Source organism: Typopeltis vanoorti, chromosome 25, assembly GCF_054136105.1.
Source record: "Typopeltis vanoorti isolate ZY-2024b chromosome 25, IOZ_Tvanoo_1.0, whole genome shotgun sequence".
In the NCBI taxonomy this organism is placed as follows: domain Eukaryota; kingdom Metazoa; phylum Arthropoda; class Arachnida; order Uropygi; family Thelyphonidae; genus Typopeltis; species Typopeltis vanoorti.
Genome location: NC_143573.1, coordinates 45,035,890 through 45,060,041, shown reverse-complemented (window position 1 = coordinate 45,060,041; position 24,152 = coordinate 45,035,890). Strand labels below are relative to the sequence as shown.

The following is a 24,152-nucleotide window of genomic DNA, read 5'->3' as shown; positions in this document are numbered from 1 at the left end:
CTTTCTTCCATTTCTAACATGGCCCGGATTCACTCCTCTCCTTCTTAACACACTTGAACAACCAACACCCTAGAATCAAATTCACCCTGGAAAAAGAGGAAAACAATAACCTCCCCTTCCTAGACACACTAGTCACCCGCCAACCTGATGGAACCTTGGTTTTCTCAGTTTATAGAAAACCCACCCATACAGGCAGATACATTCACCAACAATCCCCCCCCCCCCCCCCTCACAACAATATGGAGTTATTAAAACATTATTCAACAGGGCAAAAATAATCTGTTCTAATGATCAAGCCCTAACCACTGAACTAAATCACATCCGTGACACTTTCTCAGCCAACGGCTACCCCCTCCAAAAAATCCAAAAAATACTTAACCCAGTTATCCACAACCCACCACCCCCTCCCCTTCACAAAAAATATTACTCTAAATCCATCACTATTCCCTACATCAGAGGCACCTCAGAAAAAATCAATAAAATCTTAAAAAAACATGACTTGACCACTTGTTACAGACCACATAGAAAACTGGCATCCCTTATCCGCTCCACCAAAGACCAACCACTTCCCCTAGACCTACCTGGTGTATATACCAGGTCCCTTGCAGCTGTAAACTGTCCTACTTTGGCCAAACAGGCAGGACAGCAAATATCAGAATCTCAGAACACAAGGATTACATCCGATTTCACCAGTACAGCCACTCTGGGCTTGCAGACCACACTCTGGATACTCGCCACAGAATAAGATGGAAGAAAGCCACAGTAATACACTGCAGCAAGTTCAAGTATGAAAGACTATTCATGGAATCAGCCTCGGCCCTTAGGAACATGCCAAACCTCAACAAATTTGGATGCATGAAACTGCCCCAAATTTGGGAAACTTTTATCAAAAGAACTTCAGCCCAAAGGCCAAGAACTACCAATATAGCCCGCCAGGGGGCACCATCAGGACTTTAGGAAAACGCTAGCGTCCTAGCCTCAGTCTCATTTGTTGTATTAGTACTTGTGTGCACGTGTCTTTTTAGTAAGTTCCCAAGAAGATGACAACGTGACGTTCGCCGAAATATCGGAAAGTGTATATTAAAGTCTATTTAATCTATATTTCCAGTATACGCTGTCAATTCCTTAAATATTAGTTATTATGTCTAACCAGCGTATAAGCCTCTCAACAAGAATAATTAGTCTTTATTTGAGTTGTAAGTCAGCAGTTAGAATTGAAGGAAGTACAGGAAGATGGTTTAATGTTAAAACTGGTGTGAGACAAGGATGTACATTACACCCTCTGTTATTCATTATCTATATGGATCACATTATGAAAGAAAGTGGTATTAAACATGATATTAGAATTGGAGATGTTAATGTCAGCTCTTTGCTTTATGTGGATGTTGTTATACTTCTAAATAAATCTGCTACAAGTTTTCAAGATCATCATCATCATACGTATCAAGGATTTAGGCCTAGCATGCCTGTTCTGGCCTTAGAAGTCATCGTTGAATCATTTAAGAGGACGTCCTGGTTTTCTTTTTCCTAATGGCTTGTACTTTAAGGCTTGTTTTGGTAATCTTTCTGTTTTCATTCTTTGAACGTGTTCCATCCATTTATGTTTATATTTTTTAATTTTTTCTATTACCGGTTTTTGGTTTAATTTTTTCATAATATATTCGTTTCTTTTGTGATCAAATAGGGTATACTTTGCAGTTTTTCTCATAAACTTCATTTCTGCTGTTGTTAATCTTTGTTTGTCTTTTTGTTTTATTGTCCAGATTTCGCTTCCATACATTAAGACTGGTAAGGCTAATGTATTGTATACTTTTAGCCTGATTTGGTTTTGAACTAGGTTTGGTTTAAATATAGAGTTAATTACACCTGTTATTTTTAAATATTTTGCAATTTTTAGATAACCAGATCTTAGAACAGGTATATTCATTTAACTACCTAGGATGTATGATCACATATGAAAATGAAAAAGATATAAATGAATTCACCTGTTCTAAGATTTGGTTATCTATTACTATTTTAGTTCTTGCTGGATCTTATCCTTTAAAGGCCATGGTTTTTGATTTTTCTGTTGATATTATCATACCATAATCTTTGGATATCTCATTTAGATTTAAAATAGCTTTCTGCAAGTTATCTTCAGAATTTGTAATTATTATTTGGTCGTCTGCAAAGAGGAGAGTGTTTAAGTTAACCGTAGGTGAAAGTTTAATTCCTTGGTGTAAATTTTTACTCCATTTTATTATTATTTCATTTAAGTAGATATTAAAAAGAGTTGCTGAGAGGGGACATACCTGTCGGACCCCTTGGTTTATCTCTCTTGTATATGATAGCTTGTGATTTAATCTTATTTGTATTTGATTATTTTCATATATACTTGTGATAGCTTTTAGGATATCATTTGGTATTTGTCTTTCTTTTAATATGTTAAATAATATGTTTCTTAACTTTGTCAAATGCTTTTTCAAAGTCAATAAATGCAATATGTGTTTCCAAATTATATTCTCTACTATTAATTTTAGGCAAAAGGCTGGGTCTATGCATGATCGTCCTTTTCTAAATCCATTCTGTACTTCTAAAATAAAGTTTTCAGAATATTTCATTAGTTTGCTATTTAAGATTCTGCTATATATTTTGTAACAGGAATTTAGTATACTTATACCTCTATAGTTTTTAGGGTCATCTCTATTACCTTTCTTAAAGATAGGAATCACAATTGCTTTTTTCCATTCTATTGGGGGGATACCAGTTGAGTAAATTTTATTTAAAAATAGTAAAAGTCTTTTTTTGAATCTTGTTCCTGCGTATTTATATAGTTCTGAACCTAGCTTATCTTCTCTAGGTGATTTTCCGTTTCTTGTTTCTTTCAGGCTGATTTCTAATTCTTCTTCAGTTATTTCATTTTCGTTAATTGTTTGCCAGTTGTCTTTTTTAAAATATTTGTCTGTCCACAGTTCTGTGTAGTAATTTAGGAATTCTTCTCATTTTAATTCAGTGTTTAATTTTATGTTTTCTTTGGTATCTGCATTTAGGTGTTTCAAAATCTTATATACATTGGGTCTTATTTTATATAAATCATGTTCTAAATTAGAAACAAATTTATTCCATGATTCTCTGTCTTTTTCTGACTTCTCTTTTAGCTATGGTTCTTATTCTTTTATATTCTATTTCATCTTCTAATCTTTTACTGCTTAACCATTTGCGATAGGCTTCTTTTTTCTTTTTAATTACAAGTTTGGAAGATTCCCTGACTAAATTGAATAACTGTTGTAATAGATATGGTATGAAGTTCTGCATTAAAAAGACAATGAATATAGGTAGAATTGTTGAAAATGTCAACTGTGTTGTGAACGGGGAACCTGTAGAACAAGTAAAACATTTCAGCTACTTAGGCACGATTTTTAGTGAAGATGGTAAATTAAATATGGAAATAGACAACAGAATCAACAAAGCTAGTATGGTAGGCAGTCAATTGAATAAATTCATATGGAATAAGAGAGAAATTAGTTGGAACACTAACTTAGCTGTATACAAGACAGTGTTCCAACCTGTTTTAACTTATGGATCTGTGAGGTGGGTTAGAAGTAAAACACTTGATCAAAGACTAGAGACCGCAGATATGAGAGTCCTGAGAAAGATTAGAGCTGTGAACAGATGGCATCAATGGCAATATCATATGAAAAACGCAGATATGAGGAAACAACTTGACATTGTCAGCATCCAGGAATGGATTAGCAGAGCTAATCTCAGGTGGTATGGCCACTTAAACAGAATGGGCGAGGGAAGATTAGCAAAACAAGTGTTCTCTGCCAGGTTGACAGGAAAACGACCCAGAGGAAGACGGTACAAAGTGCCTTAGACAATAGAAATATAAGATCTGATAATGGTGGAGGCTTGACAAGTAACAGACTGATTTGGAGGAAAATTGTAGATAGGAAGTTAGTAATGATGTAAATTTTTTCATGTAGTACTATCATATCCTGTATACCCCTTGTGGGTACATGTCAGGAATTTGATGATGATGATTCTTGAAAAACAAGATAATTTAAAAAGCAAAAAAGATTGGAAATTGTGAATAATTTCCAATTATAACCACTAAAATCTGCATCAAGACTTGTTGCTACAAAACTTTTCTATATGGATAGAACTTTTTGGGGAAAAGAAATGGAAATACCCTGAAATCGAATGAACGTTTTTGTGCGAGTTAGAATGGTTATGTCATCATTATCATCAGTTTTGTCTAATATGTACCCTCAAGCGGTGTAGGCTACTTCATGATTAAGTTTATGTTATTATCAATCTGCTATCTACAGTTTTCCTTCAAATTAATCTATTACTTTTTTACTCCAGTATTGTCCTATCTAACATTTTGTGCTTCTAAGGCAGACTTCTGACCAAATCAATGCATCTAGAAACCTCCTCTCGGTCTTTTTCTTGCCATCTTGGCATCTAACACTTGTTTTGCTAACCATTCCTCTCCCATTCTGTTTAATCTAAAGTTTAGATTAATTCTACTTACACATTCTTGAATGCTAACAATGTCAAGTTCATTTCTAATATCTTCATTTTTAATATGATTCTACCATTCATATCATATGTTCACTCCCCTTCATTTTTCTCAGAACCTTCATATCTATGGTCTCTAGTCTTTGATCAAGTGCTTTATTTCTAAAGCACTTGATTAACCCAACTTTCACATCCATAACTTAAAACTGGTTTGAACACTGTCTTGTATACTCTTAGTTTGGTGTTTTGGTTAATTTCCCTCTTTATTCAGTTGGCTACCCACTATACCAGTTTTTTATTATTATTGTTATTTTTTTATATTGTCTGTTTCCAGATTTAATTTGCCATCTTCACTAAAATCTGTACCTAAATAGCTGAATTCTACTTGTTCTATAGGCTCTCCATTCAGAATGCAGCTGATGTGTTCAATGTTTCTGCCTATTGTGGAGATAATGTGCATCCTTGTCTTATCCCTGATTTTACATCAAACCATATCTTCCTGTATATTTCTTTCAATTCTAACTGCTAACTTACAACTTAAATATAGTCTATGTATTGCTCTATATAATGTTGCATTTATTTCATATAATTGTAGTGTTTTCAAAAGCTTTTCTCTGGGCACCTTGTCGTAGAGCAATATATAATTTAAACATTTTAGTATAACAGTTTGGAATGAAAATTTCCATAGATAAAACTAAAACAATGGCATTTTGTGAACATACTCCAGTTAGAGGCAAAATAGTTATTAATATTTTTTACTAAATAATTTAAGGAAATTACAACGTAAACTAGGATATACATTAAAATAAATTTTAATATACTTCACTATTTCGGCAACGTCACATTGCCATTTTCAAGGAACTTAAGAACAAGACGCGTGCATGCAGGCACAACAAACAGTAAGTGAGGAAGAAGCAGGAAGCTATTATTTCTCCTAAAGTCCTGATGGTGCCCCCTAGCAGGCAATGTTGGTATTCTTGAGCGATTGGGCTGAAGGTCTTCTGATGTAGGTTTCCCAAATTTGAGGCAGTCTCATGCAGCCAAATTTGTTGAGGTTTGGTTTGTTTCTTAGGGTTGAAGCTGATTCCATGAAAAGCCTTTCATATTTGTATTTACTACGGTGTATTATCGTGGCTTTCTTCCACTGTATTCTATGGCAGGTGTCCAGCGCATGGTCAGCAAGACCAGAGTGGCTGTATTGGTGAAACCGGATGTAGTCCTTGTGTTCTGAAATTCTGATATTTGCTGTCCTGCCTGTTTGGCCAAAGTAGGACAGCTTACAGCTGCAAGGGACCTGGTATACACCAGGTAGGTCTTGGGGGGGGGTCTTTAGTAGAGCAGATAAGGGATGCCAATTTTGTTCATATCATTTACCTTTTCTTGCTGTAATAGTTGCTCCACTGGACACATATCACATCTGTTTAAATGCAGTCAATCACGCTTATACAATTCTATTTGTCTTTCAAACTCCACATACACATTCACAAGCTGCATTTCTTTCTTATTGTTGAGCTCTGCCAGCATGCCATTCATTCTTTGCTCTCCTCGACTTACCACAGTCATACCTAGTCAACATAATAACGACCTTCCCAGCCACATCGATGTTTTTTACTCTCCTCAGAAACCTTCTGAATTTCAGATTTTGTATATCGTTTGTTTTAATTTTGCAATTTCAGTAAGAATGTGTTAATATGGAAATAGTTCATACAAAACTAGTAATGAAATTGTAATTATCTTGGGTTATCATAGTATCTTTTATAAGGTATATGCCAGAAATGGATGACAAGAATCTGTGAAACTTCACTACATAGAAGTTATAAGTGATCAAGATTTTAGGTTGTTATGAAAATGTTGGGAAATTCTATTATACAAAGTATGGCAGTGTAGTATGATACTAGATTATAGTATGTTTTTCTTATCACAATAGCATAGACAAATACTTTCAAAACGTCCACCATATTTTTTTATTTATATTTTATTTATTTATTTTTCATATATTTTATTCATATATTTCATTTTATATTTTTCATGTCTTTCATTTTCAGCTATTTGAAGGATTGAAAGCTTATCGAGGAGTAGACAACAAAATTAGACTGTTTAGACCAGACTTAAATATAAAAAGAATGCTTGCATCTGCTGAAAGAGCCAATTTACCTGTAAGTCTCTAAATAAAGCTGAATGTCTATTTTGTATCATTTTAATAAAAGGGCAGGGGAGCAGAAAGAAGTAAAATTTTTTCAGTCATTTTTATATTTTTCAGTTATGTGATGGCACTGAATTCTTGCAGTGTCTGAAGAAACTAATAAGTATAGATAAAGAATGGGTGCCATATCACAGCTCTAGTTCCCTATATGTACGACCCACTTTCATTGGTACTGAGGTAAGAGTTGCTTATTGCATATTTAATAGAGAAACAGTAAATAGGATGTGATACATTTCCTTTTTTTTTTTTATATGCTAGTATAGTATGTAAACTGTGTGTGCATGTGTGTATCTAAGTCAGACAAAGCAAATAAAAAATGTAGAAAAATACCATGAAATTCATATAATCAAAATTTTAAGTTATATTGGTTGTTTGAAAATACTGAAACAACTAATGCTATGAGCCTGACATGTTATGTGTTTGTTAAATAGCATGGGTTTACACATAAGTTTATTTTCAGCAGAAAAATCATGTCACCTTTTGATATGATTTATTTTGAAGAACTAATAGGTTTCACCAAATTTCATTACTGGCTTCACAGGATCACAGAAACATATCATTGTATGTGCTATAAATGTATGAAATAATTAAATACCAGCACATACTAGTGTGTGTGTGTGTAACTATTTACAAACCTCATATCACTAATAATAGTGTTGGATCATGGTTTCTCAGCTTGGTTTAAGATCAGTCCTTGATTTCATTGGAAGGACATATAAGCATCAACCCTGTTCCTTAAACTTTCTTTCATAATTTCTGTATGAAACCTAATACGTTTTTATTTCCTAAATAAATAATTATTTTCATATAATGGTATGCAAAATCAGATGTGCTCCATGTATTTCCCCTGAATATCTTGTTTGATACACACACACATACGAGGGGTGTTCAAAAAATGACCAAACTTTTTAAATAGTTCACCAACCAGCACACCTAGCAGCAGGTTTTGACAACAAACTGCCATTTGTCCTGTTCTGCTATGAGCATTAGTCATCGAGTTGCATCTGCTGAAGTGAGCACATGCACAAGCTGTTCGTCGGATTAGTGACAATGAAAGAGCTTGAAGAACAACATGTGTGTGAAATACTGTGGCAAACTTAGTAAAAATATTACAGAGACATTTCAGTTGCTTAACCAAGCATACACAGAGAACTATATGAACTAAATGCAGTGCTATGAGTGGTTTAAGCGTCGATGAATGAGTCGGTCAAAGATCAGGGTGATGTTGGTTGTGTTTTTTGATTGGAAAGGCATTGTCCATTATGAATTTGTACCATGTAGTCAGATGGTAAACAAAGAGTTGTATCAGGAAGTTTTAGCGCATTTGAGGGATGCTGTGCGCAAGAAGAAGCATGAATTATGGGAAACTAGACTTGGATGATGCACCATGACAATGTGCCAGTTCACATGTTGCTCCTCATTCACAGTTATATGGCAAAACATCTGATATCTGTTGTGCCCCATCCACCCTATTCCCCAGACTTAACCCCACAGACTTTTTCCTGTTTTCCAAACTTAAAACCTTCGAAAGGATGTTGTTTAGAAACCATGGAGGAGATTCAGGAAAATGCGATAAGAGAACTGTTTGCTATCACAGAAAATGCGTTGCAGGAAGCATTCCAACAATGGAAGAAACATTGGGAATGGTGTATCACCAGTAGAGGGAGACTACTTTGACAGGGAGACAGTGTTGCTCATTTTGCAACATTTTGTTGTAAAATGAGCAATAAAATCTTTATAGCAAAAGTTCGGTCTTTTTTTTAAACACACCTTGTATATATATATATAACATGTCCTATATGAGAAGTAGAGTTTGTAAGTGCTAGCATTTTCATAGGGTGCTGTAACCTTTAGATATTGTAGTAAAGATGCAATCTAATTAATAGATGTAAAAACTACCTTAATATCATTGCTTTAAAGATATTAATGATACTTCACATACTTTGCAGTATAAAGCAGTAATTTGCTTTAATGAGAAATTGTGAACATATTTTGCTCTATTTGTCAAGGAGCATTATCAGTGTTGATGATGAAGATGTAAGCTTAACTGTTGAGAATGCATCATCACATAATAATGAAATTCAAAAAGCTTCAAATAACATTCATCTCAGTTGTATTGCAGACCTAAGTTATCCACAAGATAAGGCTACAATTGACTTATATAATTAGTAAAATTTAGATAGTAAACAACTTGTAGTGATCACATGAATAATTTAGTTTATTGATATATATATATATATATATATATATATATATATAAAATACCCTTTTGATATATATAACACCAATGTCAACTTTACTATTTTAAATTATCTAACATATAAATGTTTTTTAGGAAATAATAGTGCTCTTGCCATAGTGAGAGGTGGAGCCAAACTGAATATATTTAAGGAGATCATTGAGAGTTTAGTGCAGTTACCATGTCTTTAAGTTTAATATTGAACTTTTTTTTTTCCCAAATTGGCCTACTTATTCAAGTTCTGATTTCATCTCTCACTTTTCTGTCTGGTTTTAAAGCATTACTGCTTTACTTCATCTTGGTCTTGCTTTGTATGTTGTCTATAATTTTTTTCTTTAAAATTTTTCATCTATTCAATTTGTGACTTATCTTGAGCTTTTCCACAATCTTATAATAATATCAAGCTCTTTTCTGATGTCTCTGCATTTAACATGTTTACTATTAATTTTCCTCATGACTCTCAGTTCCATATGTCAAAATTGGTTTCAGCCTTCCCCTGTATATACTGCCAGCTTTGTTTTGGATGAGTTTTCTTGCATGACATACATATATATTCAGCTGATTCCTGATAAACCAGCTTTACGTATTCTGCTAGCTATTGTCACATTTAATTTGCCATCTTTATTTGCCTATTTTTGAAGGGGTTAGTTTTTTAAAATGCCAGTTTTCATATAAAATTGTCAAGTGCAGTTTTTAGTCTATTCTCATTACTATATCAAATTTGTAGGGACCACAGGAATAGCTTTTTTTATAGCAAATTTTCTTTATAATAGCATTTTGTCTATGATGCTTTTGTTACATGGAAAATTTGACCCGGTGTTGAGTGGAATACATTTTCACATTTCGCATAATTTAAATGATAAAACAGTCAGCTGAATACCTATCAGTGAAGTAGTGATGTATGTAAACAGATTGTATTGTTAAAGCAAAAACAGCTGTGCTTCCAACATCTCCATTTTCACTCTGCTCAAAGCCACTGTGGAACCCTGAGTGGCAATCAGCCTTTTTAAAAGATCAAAACAAAGCATGGGGTATATTTCAGATACTGTGCTTAAATCAAATCTCATAGCTTTTAAATATGCTTTTAAATATCAACAACCTTGGATCCAGTTTACATCAACTGCCAATCATGTAACCAGCAAACTTGTATGGAATAACATCTATAAAATGAAGAGTAGATATAAAACACACCATTTATTTACCTTGGAACATAATGGATATGGTTTGCAAGAATCAGCAACAGCTTTATATTCTCCTGAATTTTTGATAGTGAAAAAACAAGACATATAATGGCTGAACTTCTCTACTAATGGACTAGAGCCAATCATTAAGTGGAACTGTAAAGTGCACTTGTTATAGTACATAAGTAAGTTAGTGAAACATGATCTTCCCTTAACAAACACATGCTGATAACCGCAGAGAATACTGCTGTTATCAACTCATTTCTGTATCCTACCTCTTACCAATCTCTCTGGTACCTTCACCACAGTTCCAGATATACAGACCGGTGTATAATTTGAAGCTACAGCCTTAGTTCCACCTTTATGCAGTGGAACAATTTTACCCTCCTTCCACTCCCCTGGAACCTGTGCTGTTGCCTATTTAATATTTCTTATTAAATAGGCATGCCAATTCCCTGGAACATTCCCTTAAGATGCATTGTGATATGTCATCAAATCTTATCGCCTTATTGACATCAAGTTTATTTCTTGAAATACCTCCTGCTCACTTACAATTGAGCCATCTTCTCCTATCTATGTCTTCTACACAAGTTCCTCATGATTCCACCCTGATCAGGATGAAACACCCTTATAAATTGATCACTGAATACTCAACAATGTCTTCTGCTGCAGTTACCATTCTACCACTTTCATCCATTAACATCACCTTACCATGATCATTCTTCCTTTTACTTGCACATATCCAAAAAATCTCTCTAGGTTTCTTCTTTGCCTGATTTGCAAATTTCTGCTCATACTGCACTTTTGTTTTCCTTATTAACTGAGTCACTCTCCTGGCTTGTTCTTTATACTGTTCATGTAACTGATTATTACCATTATTCATCTTGTACTGCCTCCAACCTTCTTTTTCCAGATTTCATGCTTAAGCTCCACATTCATCCATTTTACACTTACCTTATTCAGCCTTTTGGCCTTTGATGCTGTTATGTATTTCTGTCAGTTCCCGAGCAGCATTTATTTCCTTACCGCTCAAGTTCTTGTTTCATGTTATAGCTCCAAGCTGTCTCCGAATCTTGTCATAATCACCAGCCTTATAATTCCACATATATCCTTTCCTCACAGAAGTCTGCATATGACTAGCCACAACACAGGTAATCACCTCATGATCGCTTTCACCAACTGGAGGAAAGTGTGAACCCCCCCCCCCCATCTCAATTACATTCTCTGATTAAATTATCAGATCTGAAACTCTTGATCCTTGCTTGCCCTCCTTTACATGCTGCCTGAGATAGTTATCTTTCAAGAAATTGATTTTCCTTATTCCCAATTGTTCATTCCAATCTATACCATCATAATTAAAATCACTCATAATAATTAACCTTCCTTTGTTCACTAATCCAAGTTGTTTATACATTTCTTCATCACCACCCTCCACATTCCCAGGCCTATAGCAACATCCATCTAAATGTGTCTTCTTCTCAACCTTCACATTACACCACACTGCATCATAACCATTGCGACTATTTCCCTCTTTCATGTCTACCTTATGTAGACCTAATTCCCCTGCTATCATCAGCACCCCCCCCCTTCTTGCTCTTTCTATCCCCGTGAAAAATACTGTATCCTTCCATTTCTATTTCCATTACGATATCATCTTCATTCAACCATGTTTCACTTATTCCAATGATTTTGGGGCTAATAAACTCAATCACTGAAACTATTTCATCCCCCTTATTTCTGATACTTCTGGCATTTATAAACAAATAGCAGTTCATTTTTAGTTCTATAACCAGTCCTATCCAAGCCATTTGTTGGTTGTGATTTCCCCACCACACCTGCCAATCACCTTTATCACCACTTACCACATATATCTGCTTAGTCTCAACTTCCCCATTGCAATATATTTCCATCTTCATACACACATTTCACTGCCTTTTTTTAACATTCACTCTCCCTATGCCATGTCTCCCTGTCCACTTGAGCTTCCTCGTTTCTCTGTTCCTCTTGTATTCCTGTTCTCTCTTCATCTCTTGCACTACTACTGTTTCCACTGCCAAACACTTCTGTCTCTTTAATACCACTCTCCTGATTTTTCCCTTCATCTCTTTCTTATGATCTCTTGCACGCATCACACTGTACTTTCATCCAGCGACACTTTCTCAAGTACACTCACTCCAAAGCATTCAAACGCAAGCCATCATGCTTGTATAATTTCATTCTTCCCTCAAACACATGCCATACATCAACATACTGCACTCCCTTCTCCTCACACATCCCGGTAGCATACGATTCATGATTTTGGCTCTCTGTCGCAACTCATCATCATACCTCAGCAACACACTGACAACCTTTCCTATTACACTTATCTTTCACTCTTCTCAATAGTCTCCTGATATTCGTCCTCACATCCTCCTTATGGTCCACTTACATCATTTGTCCCCACAATCATGACTAAATCTCTTTCTCCTTTCTTCCTCATGCCCAATGCCTTAATTATCCTATGGTTCTTGTGGGTTCTCTCAGTAACTAGTCCTCTAATTATGGAGTCTTCATATACTGCTATCCTGGAATTGCTTGTCACCTCTTTTTTTTTTCTTTTATTCTGTTCTCCTGCACACTTTCATTAGTTTCCATTAGATGTCTAACATCACTCTGCATATTCCTCATTTCATTTTTAAATTTCAATAAGTGCTTCATTAAATCTGGCTCCTGCCCATAAAAGGTTTATTTATGAAATTATAGTACACTCATACAGTGGATGGGTTAAGGATTTCTTTTTGTCTTTTTATTGATTTTATATATTTTTTGGTATTTATTTATTTTTTACCAGATTAGCAGATTATTCCAATTCATGTCATTATCAGCAAAACCTATTCTAATTAGGCCTTTAGTAAAATGCAGGCTGTTCAAGTATCAAAGAACTTTAATCTCAGTGATATGGATATTTAATGCAGGGTATTTATCAGAGGTGTAGGACAAGATTGAAGCCATTTATGCAAGTGACATTTTAATCTTCTTCAGATTGAAAAAGTGATTGATAGGTACCCTTTCCCAGTCCCTTATTTACTTTAAAAGGGTTTCATCCCTTAATCAAAAGTGTTTCTGAAAGGATTGCTAAAATTTCTTGGGAATTCCAACTTCATTCCTGTTTTAAACCAGCAATTTGTCTTCTGTCCTACTGTCAAAATATCTGCTGTCCTGGAATATAGATTTATTTTCTCATAGTTTTCTTATTGTAGTCAAACAGAAAGCCTAGCTCAGATAAAAAAAAAAGGTGGCTGAACATTCATCTGGTCCTAGTCACAGGGTTCAATAGAACACCAACATTTTGCAGAGATATAGCTTTAAATCCAAACATTTGTCCACCGAAAGCTGCAAAGCTTAGCATCATTGTTAACAGGAATTAATTTTTCGCTTGTCAAACTTCTGAAAAATTATTACTGTAAACCATAAGATTTTTTGTGTGTGTGTGTTTCTATAATTATATCATTATGAGTGACTTAAATTATCCAAGCACTGATTAGGAAGAAGAGAAATCTTGTGATAAGAATAAAGGAGAATTTATTGCGAGATACTGTTGTTGCAAGATAAGTTTCTCAAGCAGCATATGAAAGAAGAAACTTGAGGTCATAGGGTGTTAGATGTGATCATAATGTCAGAAGGGGTCTCAGTTAAGAATATGACTATTTTATCAGCAGTTGGTGACAGTGATGATGCTATACTGCTTGGAAAGAAGTCAATGGACACCATAGTGTAAGGAACAAACAGCTATGGCACCCACCTTAATAAGATGTGGGATCGTCTTTCGTTATGATGAGTGTAGCAATCCTATGCTACACTCATCTTTCCACAAGCTTTCCACAAGCGTAAAGTGATCAATGGGAATTTTGGACTATTCTTCCTGTAGGCATGTAATGTGGTCCTGGACTGTTGTGGGGAGGACACCCCTTGACCACCCCAGTTCATTCCACAGATGTTCAATAGGGTTGAGATCAGGGCTCTGTGGATGCCAGTCAAGTGTGGCGATGTTCATTGTTTACAAACCACACAGTTACAGCAGCAGCCTTATGACGTGACGTATTATCTTTTTGAAAGAGACAATGGTCAGTTCCTGAGAAATGCCACAAACAGAGGTCTGAGGCCAAACCAGGAAAAACAAGATCATACCATCGCACTGCCATCTCATGGTAATTTCATAGTTGAGGTTATGTACTCTGGTCAGAGATGTTCATTCACTACACCCACACCAGTCCATCTGCATGGTAGAGGATGTAGCATGATTAGTTGCTCCATAACACAGTTTTTCAAGCTTCCATGTCTCATTGTATACACTCTTTGTGCCACTGAAGATGACACTGCATTTGATTTGGGTTATATGGAGTTTGCATATTGTGGTCCTACATGGAAATCCATGTTGTGAGCCTTGATTTTGAATATTTTCATGCAGTTTCCTGTTCTAGTTGATGCTCAGAACTCTGCATTCAATTCGCTGACGAATGGTAATTTTTATATATTATCCTTCTTGGCACCCTATGGTCGGTCATGTTCAGTGAGTGTGGTTGGTCATCCACTGCAGGTAGTATTTGCAATTGAATCCCTGCGCTTCAATCTCTGTATGGTATCACTGATTGTTGACCTGGGTTGGCCAAATTTTTCAACAATTTGCTGAATAGATAGGCTTGCAACATGGCATCCTCTCACAATGTTTCTATCAAACTTTGTCAGTTCCCTTCTCACAGGCATTTCATCTGGATACAGTGGCACTGACTATTTGGGAGCATCATATTCCTTCAATTTATACTGGCTAGAAACTGGAGACTCATTACATGGTACAATGCACCTTGCCCATGGCGATATCCATTGACTTCTTTTCAAGTGGTGTGTACTTTCTTGGGAAATAGCTAATTATGTTGATGTTCCATATAATGGTGAACTTGAAAGCTTGAAATTATGATTAGCTCAGGAGAATACTGTTGTCCCATAGTATGTTACTGAATGGGAATTCAGTAACATACTGCAATGCATGAGAATCTTAAAGGAGGCAGTATTTGAATATACTGTTGGATTTTGCTAAGTCATTTGATAGGACACCACATGAAAGGCTGTTGCATAAACTGGGGAATATGTGTTTGTAATATAAACTCTTGACTTGGATAAGTAGGTAGCTGACAGACAATATCAGATGGTGTGAATTTGCCAGATTTAAGGTGGCTGGCCAGTGGTGTATCTCAGGGATCAGTCCTTGGACCATTATTGTTTAATCTGATAGTCGAATTGTCAAGCCCTTGCCAATATCAATGATATTGGCAAGGGCTTGACAGGAGATCTTCAGTTGTTTGCTGATGATACAAAGATAGGTTATATAATCAGAGATGCTACTAATATACAACATTTACAGGGGGATTTGAATAGGCCGGAAGTGTGGGCAAATGATCATGTCTGTCAATTCACAGTTAGTACGTATAAAGTTATAAAGTTTGTGATGAGACATTCAAAAGTATATTACATTGGCAGGATTGTGCTGGAAATCACTGAACAAAGAACAAGAATTCGAAGCTTAAGGTCACATAGCAAAAATTGCAAATACAACTCAGAGGATAGTTGCGATGTTGAAACAAACCTTAACATTTATGGATAAGAGTTATTTTGCCTCTTTACAAGTCCTTTAAGACTACATTTGGACTGCTTTGTGCAGATTTGGTCTCCTGTGTTTTGAGGGTGTAAAGAAGAGTTGCAAAGATTATATCAGGGTTATGAAATGTTGATTAGGAGGACAGATTAAGAGTATGGACTACAGACTCTGCTTAACAGGAGAATGAGGAGTGATGTGATAAAGGTCTATAAACTTCTGAATGGGTGTTATAGGGTATCATCTGATGAAATTTTTTTGTTATATGGGAGGTGGGAAGCAGGGCTCTAGAAATCCACTTGCCACAGGCAAGTTATCAGAGTCAAGTGGTGAGTGAATTTTCACACTTGTTCTAAATTCATTTAGAATATATTATTTGCTTTGCATAATTTTTTTCACTTTTTTTCAAAGCATCTCATTCACTGTCAGGTTATTTGATCATGGGTCACTACCATTGAATTTATTAAAGATGTTTTATTTCCAAAGAGTGCTATCTACCGTCTTGTTTTCATGCTAATTTCTTGTTATCTGAATATATGGAACATTCTTAAAGTGACTTTTTTGTTGATATCCATCTGCACAACTTCTCAATCTACAATGTATACAAGCATCCCCTATTCCACTGGTCCTATTCCACTTCCCACCTTCCATATAACACTTACTCAGCCAGCCCATCCTGGCATTATCCTCAGGGATTTCAACTCGCACAGTACATTATGGGGATACAATAATGGTGTGACAACCCAGGCTTGCAACTGACAGACTGACAGCAAGCAACCTGGAACCTTCAAATCTGGAAGGTGGTAATCAGAGATATCCCTTGATCTCTGCTATACCACCACTGATACGGAAGTTACTTCTCTCACCTCAGCCTATCGCGTACTGCCTCCTTTTCCATACAGCCAGCATAGACCCTTCCTAATCACTGTATGACTTATAATCCCCAGAATAAATAGCTTTCCAAATGCCCCAATTGAATCTCGGGGCATTGGAATTTACTGAATTCATTGAAAACAAACATCAACATAATTCCACCTGCAGTTGATAATTATGAAAGATTTGTTAAATTTCTCATAGCATATCTGGTAAAAAAACACATTCCAAGAGAATTCAGAATATTGGTCATCTGAAAGTAGTGTTTTGGCAGAATATAAACAACAGAGCCATCCAGATACTGATTCTGCCCTCTTACGGTTCTTGGATGATGGTAGAAGAAATGAACAATCTGAACTTTACCAGATCAAGTTGTAAGACTTGGTTAGTTCTCCATCAACTAAGTGGCACCAGCACTCCAAACTGAACTAAAGAAAAAGTAAACCCAAACAGTATTGCAAAAATCTTAGCACACACACACAAAAAAAAGCTTCTTCCTTTTTCATATTAGGCCTATTGGACTGTTACAGAGCTGTTTTAAGCCCTTCCAAACTGTACCTGCCCTGAGGATGTGGTTAGCCCTATGTCTGTAGATGCATGTGTTCTGGGGAATGAAAAACCAGAGTTTCTGGGTGAAAAAAAAATCCTACCTCCCTATGAGACCAGCTAATTCACCTTTTTCGAAAGAGACCAGATAAAGGTTCCTCACGTCACAGATGGGAATCGAACCCAGGTCTTTTCTACCAAAGGGTTTTGCCTATACTGACTGAGCTATGGAGGCTCGCACAAAAAAACTAAATCTAAAATTCTCATAGGTGCCAAAAAAAAGGAGATCTGTTGTCTTTATAAGACAAAGTTTTTTTATGTGCTACATCTAACTCCAGTCCAGTAACTAGATGAAATTGATGTAGACCTCAAATTGACTAAAACTGGTAAAGCTTCTGGCATTGATGGCCTCCTTTTAGATTTTCTTACTCACCTTGGCCTAAGAGCAAAAACATGGCTATCTAATTTCTTCTCCTCAGTAATAAGTGACTTCTAAAACTTGGATATGAATCAAAGATAATAGCGTTGCTGAAACTCAACAAGTCAATTGATTTCTCTAACAGCTTCCACCCTATAGTATTGCACTGCACTTCTTACAGTCTTTTTGAAGTGATTATCCTTTTTTGCATATCTCCAAAAATAGAAGCCATCTTTCCAGATGAATAGGTTGGGTTTAGCCCTGACAGAAGCTGCTGTGACTAGGCTCTGATCCTCACAACCCACATAGAAGCTGGATGAAAAAAAAAAGGTTTAAAAACAGATATTGCCTTTATAGACCTAACAACAGCTTATGTTAGGTCTATAAAGGTCATCATCAAATTCCTGACATGTATCCTCAAGGGGTGTACAGGATATGATAATAGTACATGAAAAATTTACGTCATTACTAACTTTCTATCTACAATTTTCCTCCAAATCAGTCTGTTACTCGTCAAGACTCCAACATTATCAGATCTTATATTTCTATCGTCTAAGGCACTTTGTACCATATCAATCCACCTATATCTTGGTCTTCCTCTAGGTCATTTTCCTACCAACCTGGCAGAGAACGCTTGTTTTGCTAATCTTTCCTCGCCCATTCTGTTTAAGTGACCATATAACCTGAGATTAGTTCTGCTAACCCATTCCTGGATGCTGACAATATCAAGTTCTTTCCTAATATCCTCATTTTTAATATGATATTGCCATTGATGCCATCTGTTCACACCTCTAATCTTTCTCAGGACTCTCATATCTGTGGTCTCTAGTCTTTGGTCAAGTGTTTTACTTCTGACCCAGCTCTCAGATCCATAAGTTAATACTGGTTTGAACACTGTCTTGTATACAACTAATTTAGTGTTACGACTAATTTCTCTCTTATTCCATATGAATTTATTCAATTGACTTCCTACCATACCAGCTTTGTTGATTCTGTTGTCTATTTCCATATTTAATTTACCATCTTAACTAAAAATCGTCCTAAGTAGCTGAAATGTTTTACTTGTTCCACAGGTTCTCCGTTCATAACGCAGTTGACATTTTCAACAATTCTACCTATATTCATTGACTTTTTAATGCAGAACTTCATACCATATCTATTACAACAGTTATTCAATTTAGTCAGGGAATCTTGCAAACTTGTAGCAGATTTATTTAGAAGTATAACATCGTCCGCATAAAGCAAAGAGCTGACATTACATCTCCAATTTTGATATCATTTTTAATACCACTTTCCTTCATAATGTGATCCATATAGATAATGAATAACAGAGGGGATAATGTACATCCTTGTCTCACACCAGATTTAACATTAAACCATCTTCCTGTACTTCAATTCTAACTGCTGACTTACGACTCAAATAAAGACTAAGTATTGCTTGATATAATGCCCCATTGACACCATATAATAGCGTATTGAATAGCTTCTCTCTTGGCGCCTTGTCATATGCCTTTTCCAGATAGACAAAACTTAAATACAGATCTTCGTTATATTCCCATGATTTCTCGACTATTTGTCGTAAAGTGAAGATCTGATCCTGACAACCTCTATTTGGCCTGAATCCAGCTTGTTCTTCACCAAGCTTTTCTTCCACAATTCTTCTCAACTGTTTCTCAAGTATACTTACATAAATTTTGCCAGGAACACTCAGTAGGGAAATACCTCTATAATTCTCACATTCAGTTTTATTTCCCTTTTTATATATGGATACTATGAGAGCTCTACTCCAATCATCGGGAATTTGTCCCTGTCCAGCCCTTGTGAACTATGCAGTGCAGCCACTGTAAGACTTTTATACCACCATACTTCAGCATTTCTGGTCAAATATCATCTACTCCTGCTGTCTTTCCACAATTCAAGCCTTTGATGGCTTTTTCTACTTCAATTATGGATATATATATATAAGGGTCAAAGCTGTATAACTGAGAGGAGACCTCCACATAGCCTTTAAAGGAATGCGGAGAACCGACCAGGGCTTCTGACCTAATGTCCAATCCTCACCTTCTCGTGGTGCACCCTGTTGGGTATCTACTTTGATACTGAACGAACAAGGATGGGCTGGCAATTTGGGATTTAGCCGACCAAATTGTATTCTTATTGGTTAAACCAAAATAAAAAATGATGGTACAACATGACAAAATTTCATGCCGGCTGGGGCGTCGCCCGGTTAAACAAGGCCCCCGTTGTTTTTGCCAGGGAACCAGGGCGAACAGCGAAAAGTCAGCTACTGGAAAAAATCTGAAAACAAACCCCAACTCAACATCACCAGAGTTAAAGATCGGTACTATCAACGTAAGAAGCCTGAATGGCAAAGAAATGGAGCTAGCTGAGGAATTAGATAAGTACCAGATCGACATAATAGGGGTGACTGAAACAAAAAAGACCAAAACTGGTGAGATCTTTCTGAGCAATAAATACAAAATGTTATATTCAGGCAATAACAATCAAGGAAAAGAAGGAGTAGCCATAGTATTCAACACAAAATACGAGGCTAATCTTCTTGAATGGCAGTCAGTCTCAAGTAGAGTAATGTGGGCAAATATGAGAATGGGGAACTGGACAATGAGACTTATTTGTGCCTATGGTCCCACAGAAGGCTCTACTAAAGTAGAAGTGGAGGAATTTTTTGAGGCTTTAGAAAAAGCAACTGACACAATGAAAAAGGAAAAGTTGGTCCTTGTTGGGGATCTAAATAGTAGAGTAGGAAATGATTGTGAGACATACAAAAATATTTTGGGAAAATTTGGAGAAAAGAGCAAAGCTAATAATAATGGCAAATATCTGTTGGATTTCTGCTCAGGACATGGACTGGTTATTACTAACACCATGTTCCAACATAAAAATGTGCACAAATTCACATGGAGAGAAGAGGCTAGGAATATGAAAAGTCTCATTGACTATGTTATTGTTGATAGTGATGTTTTCTCCCTGGTGCAGGACACCAGAGTGTACAGAGGATTTGAAATTGAAAGTGATCACTATTTAGTCTTGAGCAGGATAAAACTGAATTTCATATTGAAAAGAATAACATGTAAGAAAGTTTTAAAGCGAATAAAAGTTGAGCAGCTCTCAGATGTAAACTGTAGACTAAAATACAGAAATATTATTGAAAAGAAAATGAAAGAGTTTGAGAACAGGAATCAAACCTTGGAGATTCAGTGGCAAACTCTGAAGGAAACATTGATTGATTCTGCCAGAGAGGCATGTGGTGAGGTTGTGTGCAAAGATAAAAAAATCAGAACTCCCTGGTGGACACAGGAAGTTAAAGAGGCAGTGAAGGAAAAGAAGAAAGCATATCAAAAGTTCCTGGCAAATAAGTCAGCTTTTACTCTTACAGAATACAGAGACAAATGTAAGAAAGCTAAACAGTGTGTAAAACTAGCTAAACAAAAGTCATGGGAGGACTTTGGCAAGAATATAGAAAATAAATATCAAGAAGGTGGCAAAATATTCTGGCGGTTGTTGAAGAAGCTTAGGAATGGAGGAAAGAGTGCTGTAAAAGGAATTAGAGATGATAAAGGTGAAATGAAAACAGGAGAAAAAGATATCCTTGAAGTATGGAGTAATTACTTTGAAAAACTGCTAAATGAAACAAGCAGTGATGACAGCACAGTGATAAAAAACACTGACCAGGCATGCAGTCAGGAATACATATCCATACTTGAAGTAGAAAAAGCCATCAAAGGCTTGAAATGTGGAAAGGCAGCAGGAGTAGATGATATTCGACCAGAAATGCTGAAGTATGGTGGTATAAGAGTCTTACAGTGGCTGCACTGCATAGTTCAGAAAGCCTGGACAGAGGGACGAATTCCTGATGATTGGAGTAGAGCTCTCATAGTACCCATATATAAAAAGGGAAATAAAACTGAATGTGAGAATTACAGAGGTATTTCCCTACTGAGTGTTCCTGGCAAGATCTATGCAAGTATACTTGAGAAACGGTTGAGAAGAATTGTGGAAGAAAAGCTTGGTGAAGAACAAGCTGGATTCAGGCCAAATAGAGGCTGTCAGGATCAGATCTTCACTTTACGACAAATAGTCGAGAAAGCATGGGAATATAACAAAGATCTGTATTTAAGTTTTGTTGATTTGGAAAAGGCATATGACAAGGTGCCAAGAGAGAAGCTATTCAATACGCTGCAGTTATATGGTGTCAATGGGGCATTATATCAAGCAATACTTAGTCTGTATTTGAGTTGTGAGTCAGCAGTTAGAATTGAAGGAAGTACAGGAAGATGGTTTAATGTTAAATCTGGTGTGAGACAAGGATGTACATTATCCCCTCTGTTATTCATTATCTATATGGATCACATTATGAAGGAATGTGGTATTAAACCTGATATCAAAATTGGAGATGTTAATGTCAGCTCTTTGCTTTATGCGGATGATGTTATACTTCTAAATAAATCCGCTACAAGTCTGCAAGATTCTCTGACTAAATTGAATAGCTGTTGTAATAGATATGGTATGAAGGTCAGCATTAAAAAGACAAAGACAATGAAAATAGGCAGAATCATTGAAAATGTCAACTGTGTTGTGAATGGAGAACCTGTGGAACAAGTAAAACATTTTAGCTACTTAGGCACAATTTTTACTGAAGATGGTAAACTAAATATAGAAATAGACAACAGAATCAGCAAAGCTGGTATCGTGGGAAGTCAATTGAATAAATTCATATGGAATAAGAAAGAAATTAGTCGGAACACTAAATTAGCTGTATACAAAACTGTGTTCAAACCAATTTTAACTTATGGATCTGAGAGCTGGGATAGAAGTAAAACACTTGACCAAAGACTAGAGACCGCAGATATGAGAGTCCTGAGAAAGATTAGAGGCGTGAACAGATGGCATCAATGGCAATATCATATTAAAAATGAGGATATTAGGAAAGAACTTGACATTGTCAGCATCCAGGAATGCGTTAGCAGAGCTAATCTCAGATGGTATGGTCACTTAAATAGAATGGGAGAGGAAAGATTAGCAAAACAAGTGTTCTCTGCCAGGTTGGCAGGAAAACGCCCCAGAGGAAGACCAAGATATAGGTGGATTGATACGGTACAAAGTGCCTTAGACGATAGAAATATAAGATCTGATAATGTTGGAGTCTTGACAAGTAACAGACTGATTTGGAGGAAAATTGTAGATAGGAAGTTAGTAATGATGTAATTTTTTCATGTAGTACTGTCATATCCTGTACACCCCTTGAGGGTACATGGCAGGAATTTGATGATGATGATTATGATGATGATGATGATATATATATATATATATATGCCAGTTGAGTGTTTTATACCATTGTGCTATCACTGCTTGTTTCATTTAGCAATTTTTCGAAGTAATTACTCCATATTTCAAGGATATCTTTTTCTCCCATTTTCATGTCACCTTTATCATCTCTAACTCCTTTTACAGCACTCTTTCCTCCATTTCTAAGCTTCTTCAACAGCCTTCAGAATATTTTGCCACCTTCTTGATATTTATTTTCTATGTTCTTGCCAAAGTTCCCCCCATGACTTTTGTTTAGCTACAGTGTTTAGCTTTCTTACATTTGTCTCTGTATTCTCTAAGAGTAAAAGCTGACTTATTTGCCAGGAACTTTTGATATGTTTTCTTCTTTTCCTTCACTGCCTCTTTAACTTCCTGTGTCCACCATGGAGTTCTGATTTTTCTATTTTTGCAGACATCCTCACCACATGCCTCTCTAGCTGAATCAATCAGGATTTTATTCAAGGCTTGCCACTGAATCTCCAAGGTTTGGTTCCTTTTCTCAAATTCTTTCATTTTTTTTTCAATAAGCTTTGTGTATTTTAGTCTACAGTTCACATCTGAGAACTGCTCAACTTTCTTTAACTTCCTGTGTCCACCATGGAGTTCTGATTTTTCTATTTTTGCAGACATCCTCACCACATGCCTCTCTAGCTGAATCAATCAGGATTTTATTCAAGGCTTGCCACTGAATCTCCAAGGTTTGGTTCCTTTTCTCAAATTCTTTCATTTTTTCTTCAATAAGCTTTGTGTATTTTAGTCTACAGTTCACATCTGAGAACTGCTCAACTTTTTTTCGCTTTAAAACTTTCTTACATGTTATTCTTTTCAATATGAAATTCAGTTTTATCTTGCTCATGACTAAATAGTGATCACTTCCAATTTCAAATCCTCTGTACACTCTGGTGTCCTGCACCAGGGAGAAAACATTGCTATCAACAATAACATAGTCACTGAGTCTTTTCTTATTCCTTGCCTCTTCTCTCCATGCGAATTTGTGCACATTTTTATGTTGGAACATGGTGTTAGTAATAATCAGTCCATGTCCTGAGCAGAAATCCAACAGGTATTTGCCATTATTATTAGCTTTGCTCTTTTCTCCAAATTTTCCCAAAATATTTTTGTATGTCTGACAATCATTTCCTACTCTGCTATTTAGATCCCCAACAAGGACCAACTTTTCCTTTTTCATTGTGTCAGTTGTTTTCTCTAAAGCATCAAAAAATTCCTCCACT

At 35.9% G+C, this 24,152-nt stretch overlaps 1 protein-coding gene across 1 annotated transcript in view; it reads left to right on the top strand.

The window, feature by feature from the left end:
* Nucleotides 1-24,152, top strand: part of Bcat (Branched chain amino acid transaminase) — a 156,569-nt gene that overhangs the window by 54,700 nt on the left and 77,717 nt on the right. The window contains exons 4-5 of the mRNA XM_090414446.1: nucleotides 6,549-6,659; nucleotides 6,764-6,883. Of these exons, the coding sequence (XP_090270572.1) occupies nucleotides 6,549-6,659; nucleotides 6,764-6,883 (231 nt within the window). The remainder of the gene's footprint in view (nucleotides 1-6,548; nucleotides 6,660-6,763; nucleotides 6,884-24,152) is intronic.